Here is a 16,737-nt window from a genome sequence, read left to right on the forward strand (position 1 = left end):
CTTTGTTCTTAGATTCAGACAATAATAATTTAATATACCCCGCCCGCGAGTGAATGAGGAGCCTATGGAACAGCTCAACGTCCAATAATTCGAAAATCGAAGTGTTTCGCCGACAAACATGGTTTTCAATTGCAAATCAAACTTTTCAGCTGAATTAATAATAATAATATAATATAATAATAATGAGGCGCTTGTATAGCGCAGAAATACCTTAAAAAGGCCTCTAAGCGCTTTACATAAATCTACAACCAATACACAAAATTAAAAGTTATAAAAAACAATGATAAAACCGCATTAAATATACAAATTTCAGAGAGTGAAAGCAGCACTCATAAACATGACCATACGATAAAACGTGATTTAAAAAGCAAACATAGTATAGGTCCAAAACATACAATATACATATGACTTGAAAACAACATAAGCAATCTGAAAAGAAATATTGCACAAAATTGAATTGCTGGACATTGCGCGTCAATGATCCAAGTTTTTCAATCAAAAATCCAAGTTTTTCAAATCTGTATCGATAAACGAAGATTTTCAATCCAAAAAACATGGATTATCGACGCGCAATAGGCCTATCCAGTAATTCGAAAACCGTTTTTCAAAACGAAAAACTTGGGTTTTCAACTGGGCATTTCAATCGAAAAATGTCCAGTAATTCGAAAAACCAAATTTTGCAAATTGAAAAGCTCGGTTTTTCAAACAGATTTGATTGAATAGATTGGTTTTTTTTTTCAAACGGATTCGTAAAACTTGGATTTTCGATCGTAAAAACTTGGATTATCCACGTGCAATGCAGGGACGTCGCCAGCTTTTTGGTCGGGGGGGGGGGCAAATAAATTTTCAAGGGCACAGACGAAAAAATTGCAGTTGCATCATACAGTAATAGAGACTGTATGTCTTCGAGCTTCAAAAAAGGCTTTATTGGGATGATGTGCGCGCAAAAATTTGGTACTTTACACTTTTTTCGCCCTTTATCTTTAAAATTTTTGTATTTTACACTACACGAACATTTGACTTCCATTGCTTGGAGGGGCGCAGAATCGAATTGGTACGGTAGGTTCAATTTTTTAAGGCCGATTTGGCGCCCCCTAGCAATGGCGTAGCCAGGATTTTGGAACCGAGGGGGCACAACTTGTAAATGTACCGACGGAAATATTTTTTGCCGACGGAAGTTGTGATTTGTTGACCCAAACAAAAATGTTTTGCATGGTTTGAAAAAGTGAAGAGCAAAAAAAACCCAAACAAGAAGAGTCTTTCAAAAAGACACAGTTCACGGATCAGGTGTATAGTAATTTGTTCTTTAACTTTCCATTTTCATATCTAACCTACTCTGCACTGATCTTACAATAAATTAGTGATTTGAGGCATAATGACTCCTAAATCCTGACTCTGGCTATAACTCTCCATCCAGCAAGAAACTCATTATCACTATCATAGCTTATTGAAATTCAATTTAATGCAGATAATAACCTTGGCCCAATAATTATTTGGGATCCAATTTAGATAAGCAAACATTACTGGGTAGATAACAGGAATTAAGTTTTGTCAGTTGGAACTTGGAATTGAGTAAATCGCCTGTATCAAAATAGCAGTGTATTTTTCATATATGCAGTAATATGCTCAGCCTTATCACAAAATAAACAATAGCATTGACCTTACCCACCAATCAGAAAAGCCTATTATAATCATGTGATGGCTCAATCAAATAGTAAACATGCTTAGAAAAAAGGCGAAAAAATAGTCCTGGCTGCCATTGTCTCAATACAAGATAAGATGTGCTAAAAAGTCATCGTCATGTGGGGTCGGATTAGGTAAAGGGATACAAACCTGGGTATGAGACATTAGGAATTATTTCCTAGCCTCATAACAACAGGTTGATGGGCTACAATAGTTATTCAAGACACAGTGTATGTAAGGGATAAACTGTGCATATGAGATATGGGTTCAAGTGGGGGAAATGTTCACTGCCGTGAACAAAAAACCAAAACAAAAACAAGGATTATAGATGGTACCATACATATACATACATACATATACAATTTATACCGCGCATATTATTATTATCTATTTAAAGGTCAAAGCGCCATTACAAACTGCAGCCAAGGCTGGAATAGAAACAAACAAAAAATACATAAAGAAATCATTACAAATTACAATTACATAAAAAGATGTGTTTTTAAAAGTTTTTTGAAAGCAATAAGGGAAACAGCTTCTCTGATGGAGAGAGGAAGCATGTTCCATAGCCGGGGTCCAATAACAGAAAAGGCTCTGTCAACTGTTGAACGATGGGTTTTGGGAATGTGGAGCCTAGTATGATCAACGGATGAACGGAGATAATGGTGTGAAATGCTTTGACTGTTGTATAAAGTAATATCGGAGGAGAGGTATCATATATTAAAACACAAAATTGTCATCACAATTTTTCATCATTTTTTTTACAATTCTCCCCTTTTTTCTGTCACCCTGGCCCGCACCCTGGGTCAAAAATTAATTACACCGAATAATTCTTCATCCAAAAGTCTATAGCGGCCCTGAAGGCGTTAAGCGTAGTGGTAAATAAAAACGTAATTTTCCACGTAGGCCTAATCTGATTAGGCCATGGTTTATTTCTCGCGATGTAAATAGTGCAATCCTATTGACATGCCTAGCTCGTTATCGTATTGTGTCGGGATTATACTGACTTGTACAAACTCAAATTATCGGCTTATCTTCAGCACGGATCGATTAAAGACTTCCCAGCATGCATTTAGGGATGCACCATTAGACATCAAGTTAGGAAGTTTTGAAAAAAAAAAACTTCCCCACTATATACTAGTCTCAGACTACATGAGCAAAAAAACAACTTTCCCAACCAACACTAAAAAAAAAAAAAAAAAAAAAGAAGACTTGCCGCCTTCGACGGCGAAAACAAAAAATTTCCCCGACGCGACCCCAACTTCCTACCCCCCCTTGAAGTCTGATGGTGCGTCCCTTAGCAAACAATATTAATTTTAGGCAAAAAAAAATGTTTGTCTATATTATAGACAAATGATAATTATTTTTTAAGGTCATAGCCTATTTTTTTTATAATGCGTATAATTAAATAGTCCAAATAGGTGGTGTGATACTTCTCTATTTTGTACACTTTTTCATTCATGTTTTTTTTAAACAGATTATAAAGAAACAAAATTTTAGGAGCGATTGCCGAATAGGAGCCAGTCTTATTAGTCTTATTACGTAAGACTGCCCTATCTACCCCAACCCTAACCCCTAAACTCCGTAAACGAGGACTGGACTATTTTTAAAACAATTTTTCAAAATTTGCCAAGAATTCGTTAAAATTTTGAACCCCGTCACCCACCACATGGGCGGTATTGGCCGCATTGCATTGTGGTATTGGGTCTAACCCTCCCTGTGTCCTCATAAGCCTCCTATTCAACGCCACGGTCAACTGCCCATCAATGGTGTCCATCACTGCATCATCATTCCCTTCTAACGCTTGCTTGCTCAATGAAAGTTAATGAAGAGTGTGTCGGATGTAAGGTGTTGAAGAGGTTGATCGATCAGCTGGTGGTCAGTAAACAATTGTTTATGGTGATTCAACATGTGTGAAAAATGAGTGACCCACCCCAAGATTAAAAGTGGTCATCTCAATGGCTATTGACCGGTGAAGACATATACTTGAGGGTACTTGGTGAAGTCACTGTACTGCATCATGCTGTTACATTCAACAACAAGAACTTCTTTTCCATCACGGATGATGATCAAGTGATGAGCACAAGTCCACAATTCTACATCAGTAAATTTCAAGAATTTTGCAAGGCAACAAATGACCTAAAAGCTGGCATCTCTTTCGTGATAGAACATGCGACATAGGGCCTACTGTGTAGTCAAGTAGGCCTATAGCTAGAGACTCAAGATCTACAGACCTCAAGGTAATACTTCAAGCATCAGTATCTCACACAGTCGTGGAAGGAACAAAATCCACAGAAACGATATCGAAATGTCGCGGAAACTTTGAGTGAAGTGTGGAGCCATCATCATCATCCAGGCTACATCATGACTTTTCTATTCTAATCTGAAGACGGAAATCAAAACTTTATTTTAAGCATCAAGACCAGGATTGTATGCATGGTATGAGGAAAGAGAGCCTTCAGATCTTTATCACTGGGATCATATCATTTTGAAACCATTTTAAAACCTTGTAACTTGGAAACCACACTCGACTCTTGAATACATACCTGTTCCCGGGACCTGTTCTTTGGAATAAATTGATGGAAATAAGTATGCATCATTTGCGAACTTATAGGTGAGTCAATTTTCTAGAATTATTATTAAACAGGTAAATGGTCCAGTAAACAGTAATGTTATTAAAACATTTTAGCCAAAACCAAAAACCCAAAATAAAACCGTTTTGTGCGGGCCAATGGTAAATCCAGTCCCATGCTGGGCGTAGATCCCGGGGATGGGGGGATAAATCCCCAATATTTTGTCAGGGAGATGGTCCATACAATCATCCCTCCAATGTTGACGCCTGAATATGTTTTTGACCAAATTAACCTAAAATTTCCCCATTTTAGCCCCCAAAGTGCAAATTTGTGTGCACTTTCTGTGCATTTATTCCACTTTGCACCATATTTCATCACTTTACCATAACTTATTCTATCCCCAAACGCTGCTGGATTCACTATACATCAAGAAATTTTTCCAACAACCACCCCCAATGTCAAAAAGAAACCTACGCCACTGATCCCATGTTTCCAAACCTTTGTGATAAACAAGAAAAGCCTTTAAAAGGCTTATGCTTAAAAAAACCTTATTGAGCCCCATAAGCCCCCCCCCATTTTAAAGAAAATTTTAACTAAGAATTACACCATGTATTTTTTTTTCCATCTCCAGCATTCTGATGGCAGTGGTGCTATTTTCTTTGATATCGATGAGCCTTGGCAAAGGAAGGAAAGGTACTATTAATTACATACAATTATTATAATAGAAAATAATGAAACACTGGGTTGCAATGAAAAAAGAATGTATTTCAAGCATTAGGGGCTGTGCAATAATTATGAGCCCTGGCCCCTGGGGAGGGTAAAATGGGGGGGCAATTTTGACCAGGCAAGGGGGGGCAAACAATTTTGGCACACATTCATGGGTTAATAATTATTGTACAGCCCCTTATATAGTTTAGCTGCTAAGCTCCCAAATTTGTCGACAGATACACCAAATTATTTGTCTGATCACAGGGATCTCATAAATGCATAGTTTGTGCTATCTATGACCTATCGTTACAGAGTTATTATACATTTTTACCCCTGTGTGACCTTTCGTGACCTCTAGAGGTCACTAGAGGTCAAATCTGAAATGGCTCCACATCTTAAAATAAACTTTGGACCATGTACTTCATGTGTGGACATTCTCATGCTTTTTATCACAAAGTGCACAATGATTCAGCTTAGCAGCTGTACTATTATGAATTTTAGGATTACCTTTGATTTTGGTCGAAGTCTACATACAAATAAGGCCAGAATTCAATTAAAGGCCCATTCATTTATACCAGCAAAACTGTAAGAAAAATTATTTAATTAAATTGTCATTAGGTATTTTGAATTGAAAAATTTGTCAGAACACAGCAGTAATGACAAATTTGAAACCCCATTCAAATGTGTGTACAATGTATAGGCCTATATAATTCATCTACATGTACATGTATGGCACTAACAGAGGTACCAAAATCTTTTGATGATTTTTAGCTTCAGGATGAAAAGAAAAAAAAATATAGGTTTATCTCTATAGTATACAAAGACTAATTGTCACTTATCTCCAACAGACAAGGAATCGGCAAAGGGATGGTTTAGTAAAACGACAACGATAGCTCCAACAAAATGGTTCAATTTAGTCACACACAAAGGTTCAGAGTCATATGCGGACGACAACATTAACAAAGAATGGTTCGAATTACTCACAGTCACACCCGACGGTTCAGAGACGTCCACCGATGATGTCAATCATGAAACAATGACAATGAAGGGTACCTCAGCATTACAACAGAGTAAGTAAAAAGTTTACAGACGACAACTTTCAAAATTTCTTTAAAAATGTCAAAATTGTATATTTTTACGTCCATATTTGGAATCAGCATGAAAAATACTTTAATATGAGTACAAACAGGCCTAGTGTATTGGATCAGTGGTTCTTGAGATAGATCTTGATATTTTGAGAAAATATCTCAGAACTTGGACTTTTTATGTTGAAGCCTATGCCCAGCATGCAGAGTGTTAAAGAGCGAGACACTGGGCTTTTAATTCCATAAAATCCAAAGGTTGTACTTTAATCTCAATTTTGCTATCTTCAGTAGACAGCACAAGTGTAGAAAAAGTATTTATATGTTAAACATGTTAAAAGCTTTTGTACATAATTATTGATGCAACTTTTGAATATAACATGATACTCCATACATGTAGATTACTTTGAAAACAGTGCATTGGGCTATGAAATCCACTTTCCACTGTGTAAGATTTAGCTAGTCTTCCACAGATCGGTTTGACATTTGGTCAACTTACATTTGAAATGCTCACTCCAGTTGTGAAATATATAGGAGAGTGTTGGTTTAGCCAACTCCATTTGAAAAACATACTCCATCTGTGGTAGCCTTTACTAAATCTTCCACAGGCAGATTTTAAATGGAATAGATTTGTACATATTTTCTCACAGCCTCAGAGATGGCCCTAACCCCCTCAGGGGAACACTGTGGTGGCTGAGCGGAATGGGCTTCAACTCATAATCAGAAGGTTGCAGGTTTGAGCCCTGGCAACACCATCGTGGTGTGCCTTTGAATAAGGCACTTTATCTCGATTACTCCTTCCCACCCCCGGGTTTCCAGGTGTATAAATGGGTAGGGGCCTACCGGCATTCCTAAATGCTGTTGAGGAGGTGTGGCAATCCCCCCACAGCAACATTTCGCAGTGGAGCCTGGCCTAAATGCCAACAAAATAGAGATGGGCACTCCATCATGTAAAAAATGTGCAATGTAACATGTGCAGTGTTATTGCAAAATAATTATCCCTAGCCAATTCCAGTTCTAAAAAATTCTCCCTCTGTGGAAGACTTTAAATACTAAATCTTCCACAGGGGTAGGCAGATTTTAAATAGAATAGTGTATTCAGTTTTTTTCTCACAACCTCCAAGATGGGCACCCTTAAGACCCCTCCAGCTGTGGACAAGTCACTGCCCATCATTTTTACTTGCACCTCTGCACCCACAGCACTGTTTCTTTCCCACCAACATTTTGCTCTGGTGCGATAATACTCCATGGCCAGGGATGCACTTACATGTACATGTACAATGTAAAAACAAAAGCCCAGCACCCATTGAAATACATGTACATGTAGCTCTTTAAAACATAGACCATAGGGTATTCCAGTTGAAATCCCATGATGATACACCCTTATGGAAGATTGTGACTTAATATTTTATCACAGGGAGTGTGAATTTCAAATGGGATCAGCAGAATGGGCAACTCCATTTGAAGTCTACACCCCCTGCATTGGAGATTAATGTCATATCTTCCATAGGGGGTGTGTGGATCTTAACTGGAATAGCACAATTTGTTTCATATCTCCAACAGAAACAAATTTTGCCAGGAGACGACGTGGTGGTGAGACAAAAATAGCGCCAGCAGAATGGTTTGAATTACTAGTGCCAGAAGGTTCTGAGTCATCTGTCGACGATGTCGACAATGAAACAATGGTGATGAATGGTACTTCATTGTTAGATTTACAGTCGAGTAAGTCAATTTAGCATAGTCAGGATTTTTATAGAGGGGGGAGGTAAGGCTACCTTCAGGGGGAAATTTTGTGACAAAAATTGTCAAAAAGGCCTTAAAAATTGTGAAGAGCTCGAGAGAACATCAACAGAGAGTTTGATTGTTTAAACTATTATGCCTATCATGGGGTACAAATCACCAGTGGCGTAGTGTGGGTCATCATGATTGGGGGGCCGGGTCTGATTGGGGGGTACATACCATTTTTTGGCAATTTTCCTATGGTATTTTCTACATTTTGCAAACGATGGGGGGGATGTGCCCCCACCGTGCCCCTATGACACTATAAACGCCACTGTAAATCACTAGTCAAATTGAGCCAAATATTGGGCTTTCAATCATCTTCAATAGCATGTTTGATATCTTCAGTAGATAGTACTAGAGATACCGGCTTTCTTAGTATGAAATTAAGCAAATATACATGTTGAAATAGCATGTTTAGGCCAGATTATTTCTGCAATGGGCCATTCCAATCAAAATCCACACTCCCCCCTGTGGAAGATTTTGGAAATATCTTCAAATGGAATGTATACATTAGACGGCTCCAATTTGTCCAGTTTGAATTCCATACACGTTTACACACCATTTCATTATATTGGGGGAGGGTGATTTTCAAATGGAGCTGCTATTGAATGTGTTCATTCCATTTGCAATTCATACAATGTACTCTCCCCAACAGAAGATGGTTACAGTTCGCTATCTCTAAGGTTCGCTATCACTAATTACGAAAAAGGTCCGCTATACCTAAGGTTCGATATCACTAATTTTGAAAAAGGTTTGGTATTTCTAAGGTTCGATATCACTAATTTTAAATAAGGTTCGCTATCTCTAATTTTAAAAAAGGTCCGCTATCACTAATTTATTGAAGGTTCGCTATCTCTAAGGTTATCTATCACTAATTTAAAATAAGGTCCGCTATCCCTAATTTTAACAATCCCGGTATCCCTAAGGTTCGCTATATCTAATTTTAAATAAGGTCCGCTATCTCTAAGGTTCGCTATCTCTAAGGTTCGCTATCACTAATTTAAAATAAGATTCGCTATCTCTAATTTTAAATAAGGTTCGCTATCTCTAATTTTAAATAACGTTCGCTATCTCTAATTTCAAATGAGGTTCGCTATAGCGGTCCTTATTTAAAATTAGAGATAGCGGACCTTATTTATGATTAGTGATAACGAACCTTAGGTGTAGCGAACCTTAATCGAAATTAGTGATAGCGAACCTTAGAGATAGCGAACCTTGATAATTAGGGATAGCGAACCTTAAACAAAATTAGTGATAGCGAACCTTAGGTATAGCGGACCTTTATTGCAATTAGTGATAGCGAACCTTAGAGATAGCGAACCTTCAATAAATTAGTGACAGCGGACCTTATTCAAAATTAGTGATAGCGAACCTTATTTTAAATTAGTGATAGCGAACCTTATTTAAAATTAGTGATATCGAACCTTAGAAGTAGCGGACCTTTTTTTAGGTATGGCGAACCTTTTTCTCTATTAGAGATAGCGGGATTCTGATCTCCATAGACTTTACACGTTAGTGATAGTGAACCTTAGAGATAGCGAACCTTAGAGATAGCGGACCTTAGAGATAGCGGGATGTCACCCCCCTCACCCAGAAGATATTTCAAAACTCTTCCACAGGGGGAGTGTGAATTTTACATGGAACAGCCCAATACATGGAATATCTTCTTTTCCACATTTCTCCAGCGACTCACGATTCTTCCCACTGCAAGAATGGTGGCATAGGATTTCTAGGTAGTTTCTGCATCTGTTCTGATGAGTACACAGGCCAGTATTGTGAGAAGATCATCAAAGGAAGCTGTGATGTCATACCTCATGATGGAGAATGGACGTATCTTGATTGTTGTATCTGTAGATGTGTGGATGGGCATTTGGAGTGCACTCCTCATCATCTGGATGGATGTGGTAAGAATCATGGGTCTGTGCCAGGTGGTGAGCGCCATGCATTCTCTAAACTCAGTACATTTCAGTTGTTAACTGTGTAATTGAATGGGATTATTTTGAAATTTTAAAATGCTCAAAATATCACAAACAAGTAGGCCTAATAAATAATATTAATACAAGCTCAAACCGTTGGGGTTCGATATAAATGAACCCCACAAAACTAACCGAGTGTATGGAAAATGCCATATATACGGCTGAGCAGTTTTGCCATCGCGCCCATCATGCTGCTCGCCGTCTGGGTCTGTGCCATTATTGGCATTTACTCGGCTAACGTACACATGCACACGATTAAAGATGCCGCATAGATACGCGAGTGAAACAGCTGCCTCAACACGATGAGGTCACTGCCACTTCAGGGTGCTGGCCATAGGCGTAAAAGTTTGAGATATTTTCTCAAAATATCAAGAGCTATCTCAAGAACCACTGAACCAATGCTTGTTTGTACCAATTTTTATGCATTTTTCTTGCTGATTCCAAATATGATTATGAAAATGCACAATTCTGAAATTTTTGTTGTTTTGAAAATTTGGACCTTGTTGTCTGCAGTCAACACCTGCGTAAAATAAAAAGGTTACAAAAATATACAAATATCGTAAAATTCCATCAACAAGCATGCCTCTATAAACAGGTGTTTTTGACGAAAGGCAGATACATGTGCCCTCCTCAAAAACATTTAATATTTGGAGTTCGAGCAATTAATACAGGTGGCTGTACAAACGTGTACTATTATATATGTGGACCAATTTATTGTAATGTTTTCATGGAAGGTGTCTGCCTTTCATCTCTTTTGTCAAAAAAAAACCTGTTTGAGGTACAATGCTTGTATTAGCCTATGTTGGGTCAAATTTTACATTAACTATTTTATAAACCAACAAATATATAGCCAATGTTCTGAGAGTGTATTTTCTAATCTAGGGTGAGTAAGTGAGTAAGCTATTATACAAGCTGAATCAAAATGATTGGTACCCATCACTTCAGCAGTTTTAGACTTCCTAGCTCACAGCATGATTGCCCGGGGTGCAAACATGGGTAGACGGCATTTTCAGCCTTTTGGTACAACAATGACCCCTTTTTCTAGGCAATTTTGGTTAAGGATGGTCCTTTTTAGCCCAATTTTGCCTCACCATAGCCAACATTTTTGGAATTTCCGGGGAGGGGGGACTCAGAACAAATGACCATATGGGTTGATAGCTCCCCTCCCAAACACACAACCAATCACAAGTGAGTTGGCATGATTGGAATCACTCACACTGGCGTACATAGCGCAGTACGCGAAAAATCATCATGCTACATGTATGTCCCCTATGTCAGGCCATGGAAATAGTCGAGCTATTCATTCAATTGAAATTTCACCTGTAGTCTCAGAGTATTTCAGTGTCCATTTCGCTCCCATCAATACACATAAGTTATCAATATTATTGGCTATAACCATTATGGCATTAACTTCCTGTACTAATATTGACAATTCTTGGTGAAAATTGAATAATGGTATTGATTATTGACAAAGAACTTCAACTTGTATAATTTTCTAGGATGTGTGGTTTAAACTGTTTGATATACATGTAAATCAGGAAGTGGAGAAAGATTCTCAACTTTCATGATATACACTGTAATGGTCAGGCCAGGTCAATAGTACTCTTGACTCCACGCTTGACTCCATAGCCTTCTACATAAAAAGTTCTAGTTTTGAGATATTTTCCCAAAATATCAAGAACTATATCAAGAACCACTGAACCATTTGGCTTGTTTGTACTCATTTTAATGCATTTTCCATGCTGACTCCAAAATATGGTCATGAAAATGTACAATTCAAAAGTCAACATCGTGCGGAGAGGGTTAAATTTTGACAGAGCAGATGAGAATATCTTCTCTGATATAAATCATCAATAATAATATTATTGGTTCTATTATTGGTTAACCATTATGGGATTAACTTTCTCTACTAATATTGACAACCTCAAGTGTGCTTTTCTAACTTCCTATTGACATCACAATGCTATTATTGGTGAAAATTGATCCATGATTGATTATTGACAAGGAATTTCAACTTGTATGATTTTCTAAGATGTGTGGATACAATGAAAGGTCTTTTTGACTTCTTGAATGAATAGCCTTTGACAAAAAGTTTTGACATTGATTAGCATACTTATGAGGTCAGGTTAAAAACTTGGACTAGTTTTTCATCATTTTTAAAAGGGGGTACTACACCCATGGTCAATTGTGTGCCTATTTTTGCATTTTTCTCAAAAATTATAGCACATTGGTGACAAATAAGATTATGTATATTATAGGGGCAAGGACTACAACTACTGTACTGAGAATTTAGCAACTCAAAGCAAATAGTTATTAATTTATTGATCAAATATTGGTTTTCCCTCATTTTTGACTGTAACTCCACAAATGTTGTCTGTGCTGAAATAAAATTTCCAGTGCAGTAGTTGTAGTCCTTGCCCCTATAATATACATATCTTACTTGTCCCAAATGCGCTATAATTTTTGAGAAAAATGCACAAATAGGCACAAAATTGGGCAGGGGTGTAGTACCCCCGTAAGTAATAGCTTCCCACAGTGCACTATGATTAAGGGGGATGTCATTTTTTTTGGAAGGGGTTCATGACTATGTCTGTGACCAGAGTCAATTTTTATGACCTCCCCCTATAGTGGGCTAAAATTTTGTATGACCCTCCATATCTTGAGTTGAACATTTTTATGACCCCCCTTCCGCCTACCCCTTCCGCCTACCCCTTCCGCCTAGACAGACTCATGACAAACTATTCATTGCCGGAACTAAGGAGCGGAGTGTGCAAAAATTTAATGTGAAGAAAGTGCGCGGAGCGCATTAACATTTTGATCATAAGTGTAAAGAAGGTGTGTGGAGCGCACAAAATTGTTTGCATTTTTATATAACTAAAGATTGTGCGCACATTTTGATCGTACGTTAAAAGAACTATTAACGGTTTCGCCTATCATTGTCGAGAGGTATCATCAAAATGATGATGTCTATCGACCATAATAGGCGAAACCGTCAATAGCGAGTAAAACATTTGGTTTTGTTCAAAAGAAATTTTTCTTACATATACTGTACATTATATCTACAAACCTGATGAATCTATTTCATACATTTGTACGTATGTTTGTTTAACTTTCAGAGGAAAGAGAAGTGGAGAGGCAGCGACAACTTGAAGAAAAAAATAATTGCCAAACCAGACAAAGACCTCAAATACTGGTATTCTATATAGCTTTGCTAATTGCAATATCCTGGACAAATATCCTATACAGATTGGACTCCATCAGGTGATGGTGGGGGTCAAAGGTTAAGTATGCAACTTTCACAACTTTGTTTATCCTAGCCCATTTGTTTCCTATTGCCATATCTTTGAAACAATGACTGTACTACACATACCTATGCAGAAAGCGACCTCATAAAGGACATTGGCTGGTGACAAACCATGTTGGACTCTTCTACGTGATGACAATGGTCAAAGGTCAAATTGGTAAATACCTCACCTCACAATCACATGAAGGACATTTGGTATTCACATAACTTTTGGACCTCATCAAGTGATGACAGCTAGGGGTCAAAGGTCAAAGTATGCGAGTCTGGTAAACTGTACTTTGTTTCTATATTGCTAACTTTTTCATCACATGAAAATGGAGACTATCCCACACATGCAGAAAACAATCTCATGAAGGAGTCGATAGCAGATATTAGCAGTTGACAGAACTTTTTGGATCCATCAAGTGATGGCAGGGTCAAAGGTCAAAGTATGTGAGTTAGACAAACATTTTTGATCTATATTGCCAAATTTGGAACTTTTTCATCACATGAAATTGGAGACTACCTATAAATGTATGAAGAAAATAATCCCAAGAAGGACATTTGGAAGTTCACATAACTTTTTGGACCCCATCAAGTGATGACAGGGTCAAAGGTCAAAGTATGTGAGGTTTAAAAACTTTCACACATTTTTTTTTTTTATATGAAGGAGTCGGACATTGGTAGTTCACATAATTTTATTTGATCCATCAAGTGATGACAGGGTCAAAGTATGTAAGGCTGATGACAAACTTTGATACAACTTTATTGCCACATTTGGAACTTTTTCATCACATGAATTCAGAGAATACCACATTGCAGAACTTTTTAAAACTTGAATGAATAGCAAGGTGGTTTTGTGATGAGTGTAAAGCACATAATGTAGAAATGTTTTAATTAAGTATTCTGACACAGCTATATGACAGTATTTTAGTCAGTTTTAATAACAGCTTATTCATTTGATTTTTACATGAAAGTAAGCTTTTTAAATATTTATTATTTATGTTAGCAATTTTATACTTTTAAATTCAAAGAGCTGCTAATACTTGTAGTAGCTAGTGGCATTTTAAGACCCAGGGTATTTTCACAAAGAGCTGTGATGTATACCTACCTTCCAGGGGTATGATGTGGCAATGACGTCAACAGAATTGAGGCAGCTGTTTCTTGCGCGTATCTATGCGGCGTCTTTAAGTGCATGCGTGTGTACACCAGCACTTTGAGCGAACACTGGCGATTTGAAGCTGCGTCCAATGAAATATACGCTGATGTCATTGCCATATCAGGGTGAAAAATATTATAATAAATGTGTATCACTTGTTGGGAGTGAAATTGTAATTGCATTAGATGAATCAACATCTCAGTACAAGTGAAGGAGAGAACTAAATTATCATTCTCAGTACAAGTGCATTATTTTGTACAATTTCTCAAGCAACAAGTAATATGCATTTACCTATTTCATACACAACTAACACAAGAAATTTTTTTTATAACAATAAATATAAATGCATCAACCCGCAAGAAGAAACTTCGGGTAGTGGGCGGAGTGTACGCCCATGCATTATACATAATACATGTTCACATTTGTATAACGTTTGCTCTGATTGGTTCTTGCTATCTAAGAGTACGAAATTAAATCAAGTTTCAACCACGAAAACAAGCAAATTTTAATGTTTTAAGCCCATTTCCCCTAAAATTGCACAAAATATTAAAATTTAACTTTTTAAAGTGTAACATGATTACCTTTTTAATAGGAACACACGCTTCTACACACTATTTCCCAACAGCCAAAATCCCCATGCTTTGTATGCTGTGAATTCTCGCATATTCACGAGGGTTGACATGTGTCTCTGACAAATCACATAAGCATTGCGTGCCTCCACAATTACATGATAGAGTGTTGCATGTCTTCACGTTTATGCCAAAGACATAAAAATATGTGGTATGAGTTTAGCAGTTTCAGTATGTTGCACTTCATATGGAGCGATTGGCCCCGGGGAGGGTTCTCAGTACAAATGACCATACGGGGACGTGCCGCAAATATGGGTAGCATTTTCAGCCTTTTGGTATATCATTGCTAAAATAGCCCAATTTTTCCTTAATCTAGCCAAAATTGTCAAAATTTTGGGAAAATTTGTAAAAACTAAGACAATTTGGGTTAAATTCGGCCGAAAATTTTGACTTTTGGTATATCAATGGGTCCAAATTTCTTGAAAAATTGGTATATTTATGGATCCACTTTCAAATTCTCAGCGGCACATCCCTACCAAAACCAAACTTGAGCCCCCGGGATTGGCCCTCATCAACGGGTGATGCTATAGTGTGTAGCAATTCAGAGAAGATACCTTACACTTCCCATAATGCATTTCTCCGATTTCAATTTTATGTACTGATTTGCTAGCTAGTGCAACATGGGTCGATAGTGACAAATGTGCCTCAATGAACAGGGCACACCCAGATCTTGTTAAATATGTTTATTTCTTGACTATCGACCCATGTTTAGCGAGTCTATTATCAAAATGAAAACAAAGGGAACCTGTACAAAGTAATGGGAGTGCCATAATGAAATGAGGGGATGTATCATGTTGCAAAGGATTTTGGGAAGGGTAAGATATCATCTCTGGTAGTAGTCTGTGAATGGTAAATACATAAATAATTTAGTTCATCATTGTCACTTATAACACTTGAAAATCGATAATCATCAAAATAGTACTACAATAACTGTTTTTTATAATAAAAAGTTACTCAAATAACTATAAAAGTGTTTCTTAAACTTTTTGCTTTTCAACCAGTATGCTTGGTAAATAAATAAATGTTCTCTCATCACAATTCTATAGTAATAGCAAAGAAATACGTTTCTACGGCAACATTACAATACCTGGTCTGCTATAATATTTTTCACCCTGATGTGGCAGTGACTTCAATGCGCCGAGGCAGCTGCACACATCTATGCGGAGTCTTCAAGCATGTACGTGCAGACACCAGTGCTTTGCGCATCCGCTAGCTGCTTGAAGCTGTGCCTACTGAAATGCGCACAGACGTTATTGCCACATCAGGGTGAAAAATGGTAAACCAGACTATTTGGTTTCCAAAATAAGTACTGCGAGTTGTATTCTTAACAAACACTAGACCCAAAGAGAACTGTCTAAGAATTGCTCTGTGCGTAAGGCTAATCAACCATATTAGTTGTGGGTACCTAAATAGTGTACCTCGGGCATTTTATTAACAAAAGCTTGATATCGAATGATAATTTGCATCTTTAAGGGAACTGGAATGAGCGTTTTCAGCGTTTCGACAGAATTTTTTGTGGGACATGAGAGCACATCAGACCTTTGAGAGCACATCAGACCTTTGAGAGCACATCAGACATCAGAATTGCATTCTGAATACAAAGAATGTCTTTCTGATATCAAATAATTTTCATTTTATGAAATTCACGATATAATACAAATATTATGGCAAATTATTAAAATTTGATATTTTATAAATTTAATGATATTGTCTTAAAGTGTATGTAGGGAGGAAAAGCCGACGATCAATTGAAAATTTTGACCTTTCATATTGAAGATATGGATTTTTTCCCAAAAGACCAAATTTTTTTGGTGTTTTGGGAAAAAAAATTCATATCTTCAATACGAAAGGTCAAAATTTTCAAT

General features: G+C 37.2%; 1 protein-coding gene across 1 annotated transcript; it reads left to right on the plus strand.

Moving 5' to 3' along the window:
* The first annotated feature begins 3,565 nt into the window (after window positions 1-3,565).
* LOC140146140 (uncharacterized) lies at window positions 3,566-13,944 on the plus strand. Its single transcript, XM_072167899.1, has 6 exons — window positions 3,566-4,294; window positions 4,885-4,946; window positions 5,810-6,031; window positions 7,607-7,765; window positions 9,511-9,729; window positions 12,918-13,944. The coding sequence occupies exons 1-6, from the start codon at window positions 4,260-4,262 to the stop codon at window positions 13,064-13,066; spliced, it is 846 nt and encodes a 281-aa protein (XP_072024000.1). The 5' UTR covers window positions 3,566-4,259; the 3' UTR covers window positions 13,067-13,944.
* The last annotated feature ends 2,793 nt before the right edge of the window (window positions 13,945-16,737 follow it).

The sequence above is a fragment of the Amphiura filiformis genome, chromosome 2 (genome assembly GCF_039555335.1).
Source record: "Amphiura filiformis chromosome 2, Afil_fr2py, whole genome shotgun sequence".
In the NCBI taxonomy this organism is placed as follows: Eukaryota; Metazoa; Echinodermata; class Ophiuroidea; order Amphilepidida; family Amphiuridae; genus Amphiura; species Amphiura filiformis.

Excerpts from the sequence above, each read along its gene's own strand:
- LOC140146140 (XM_072167899.1), top strand. The coding sequence starts at position 4,260 with ATGGAAATAAGTATGCATCATTTGCGAACTTATAG. Across the intron at positions 4,295-4,884 it reads CATCATTTGCGAACTTATAG|CATTCTGATGGCAGTGGTGC; the intron begins GTGAGTCAATTT and ends TTCCATCTCCAG. Across the intron at positions 7,766-9,510 it reads ATTGTTAGATTTACAGTCGA|CGACTCACGATTCTTCCCAC; the intron begins GTAAGTCAATTT and ends ACATTTCTCCAG.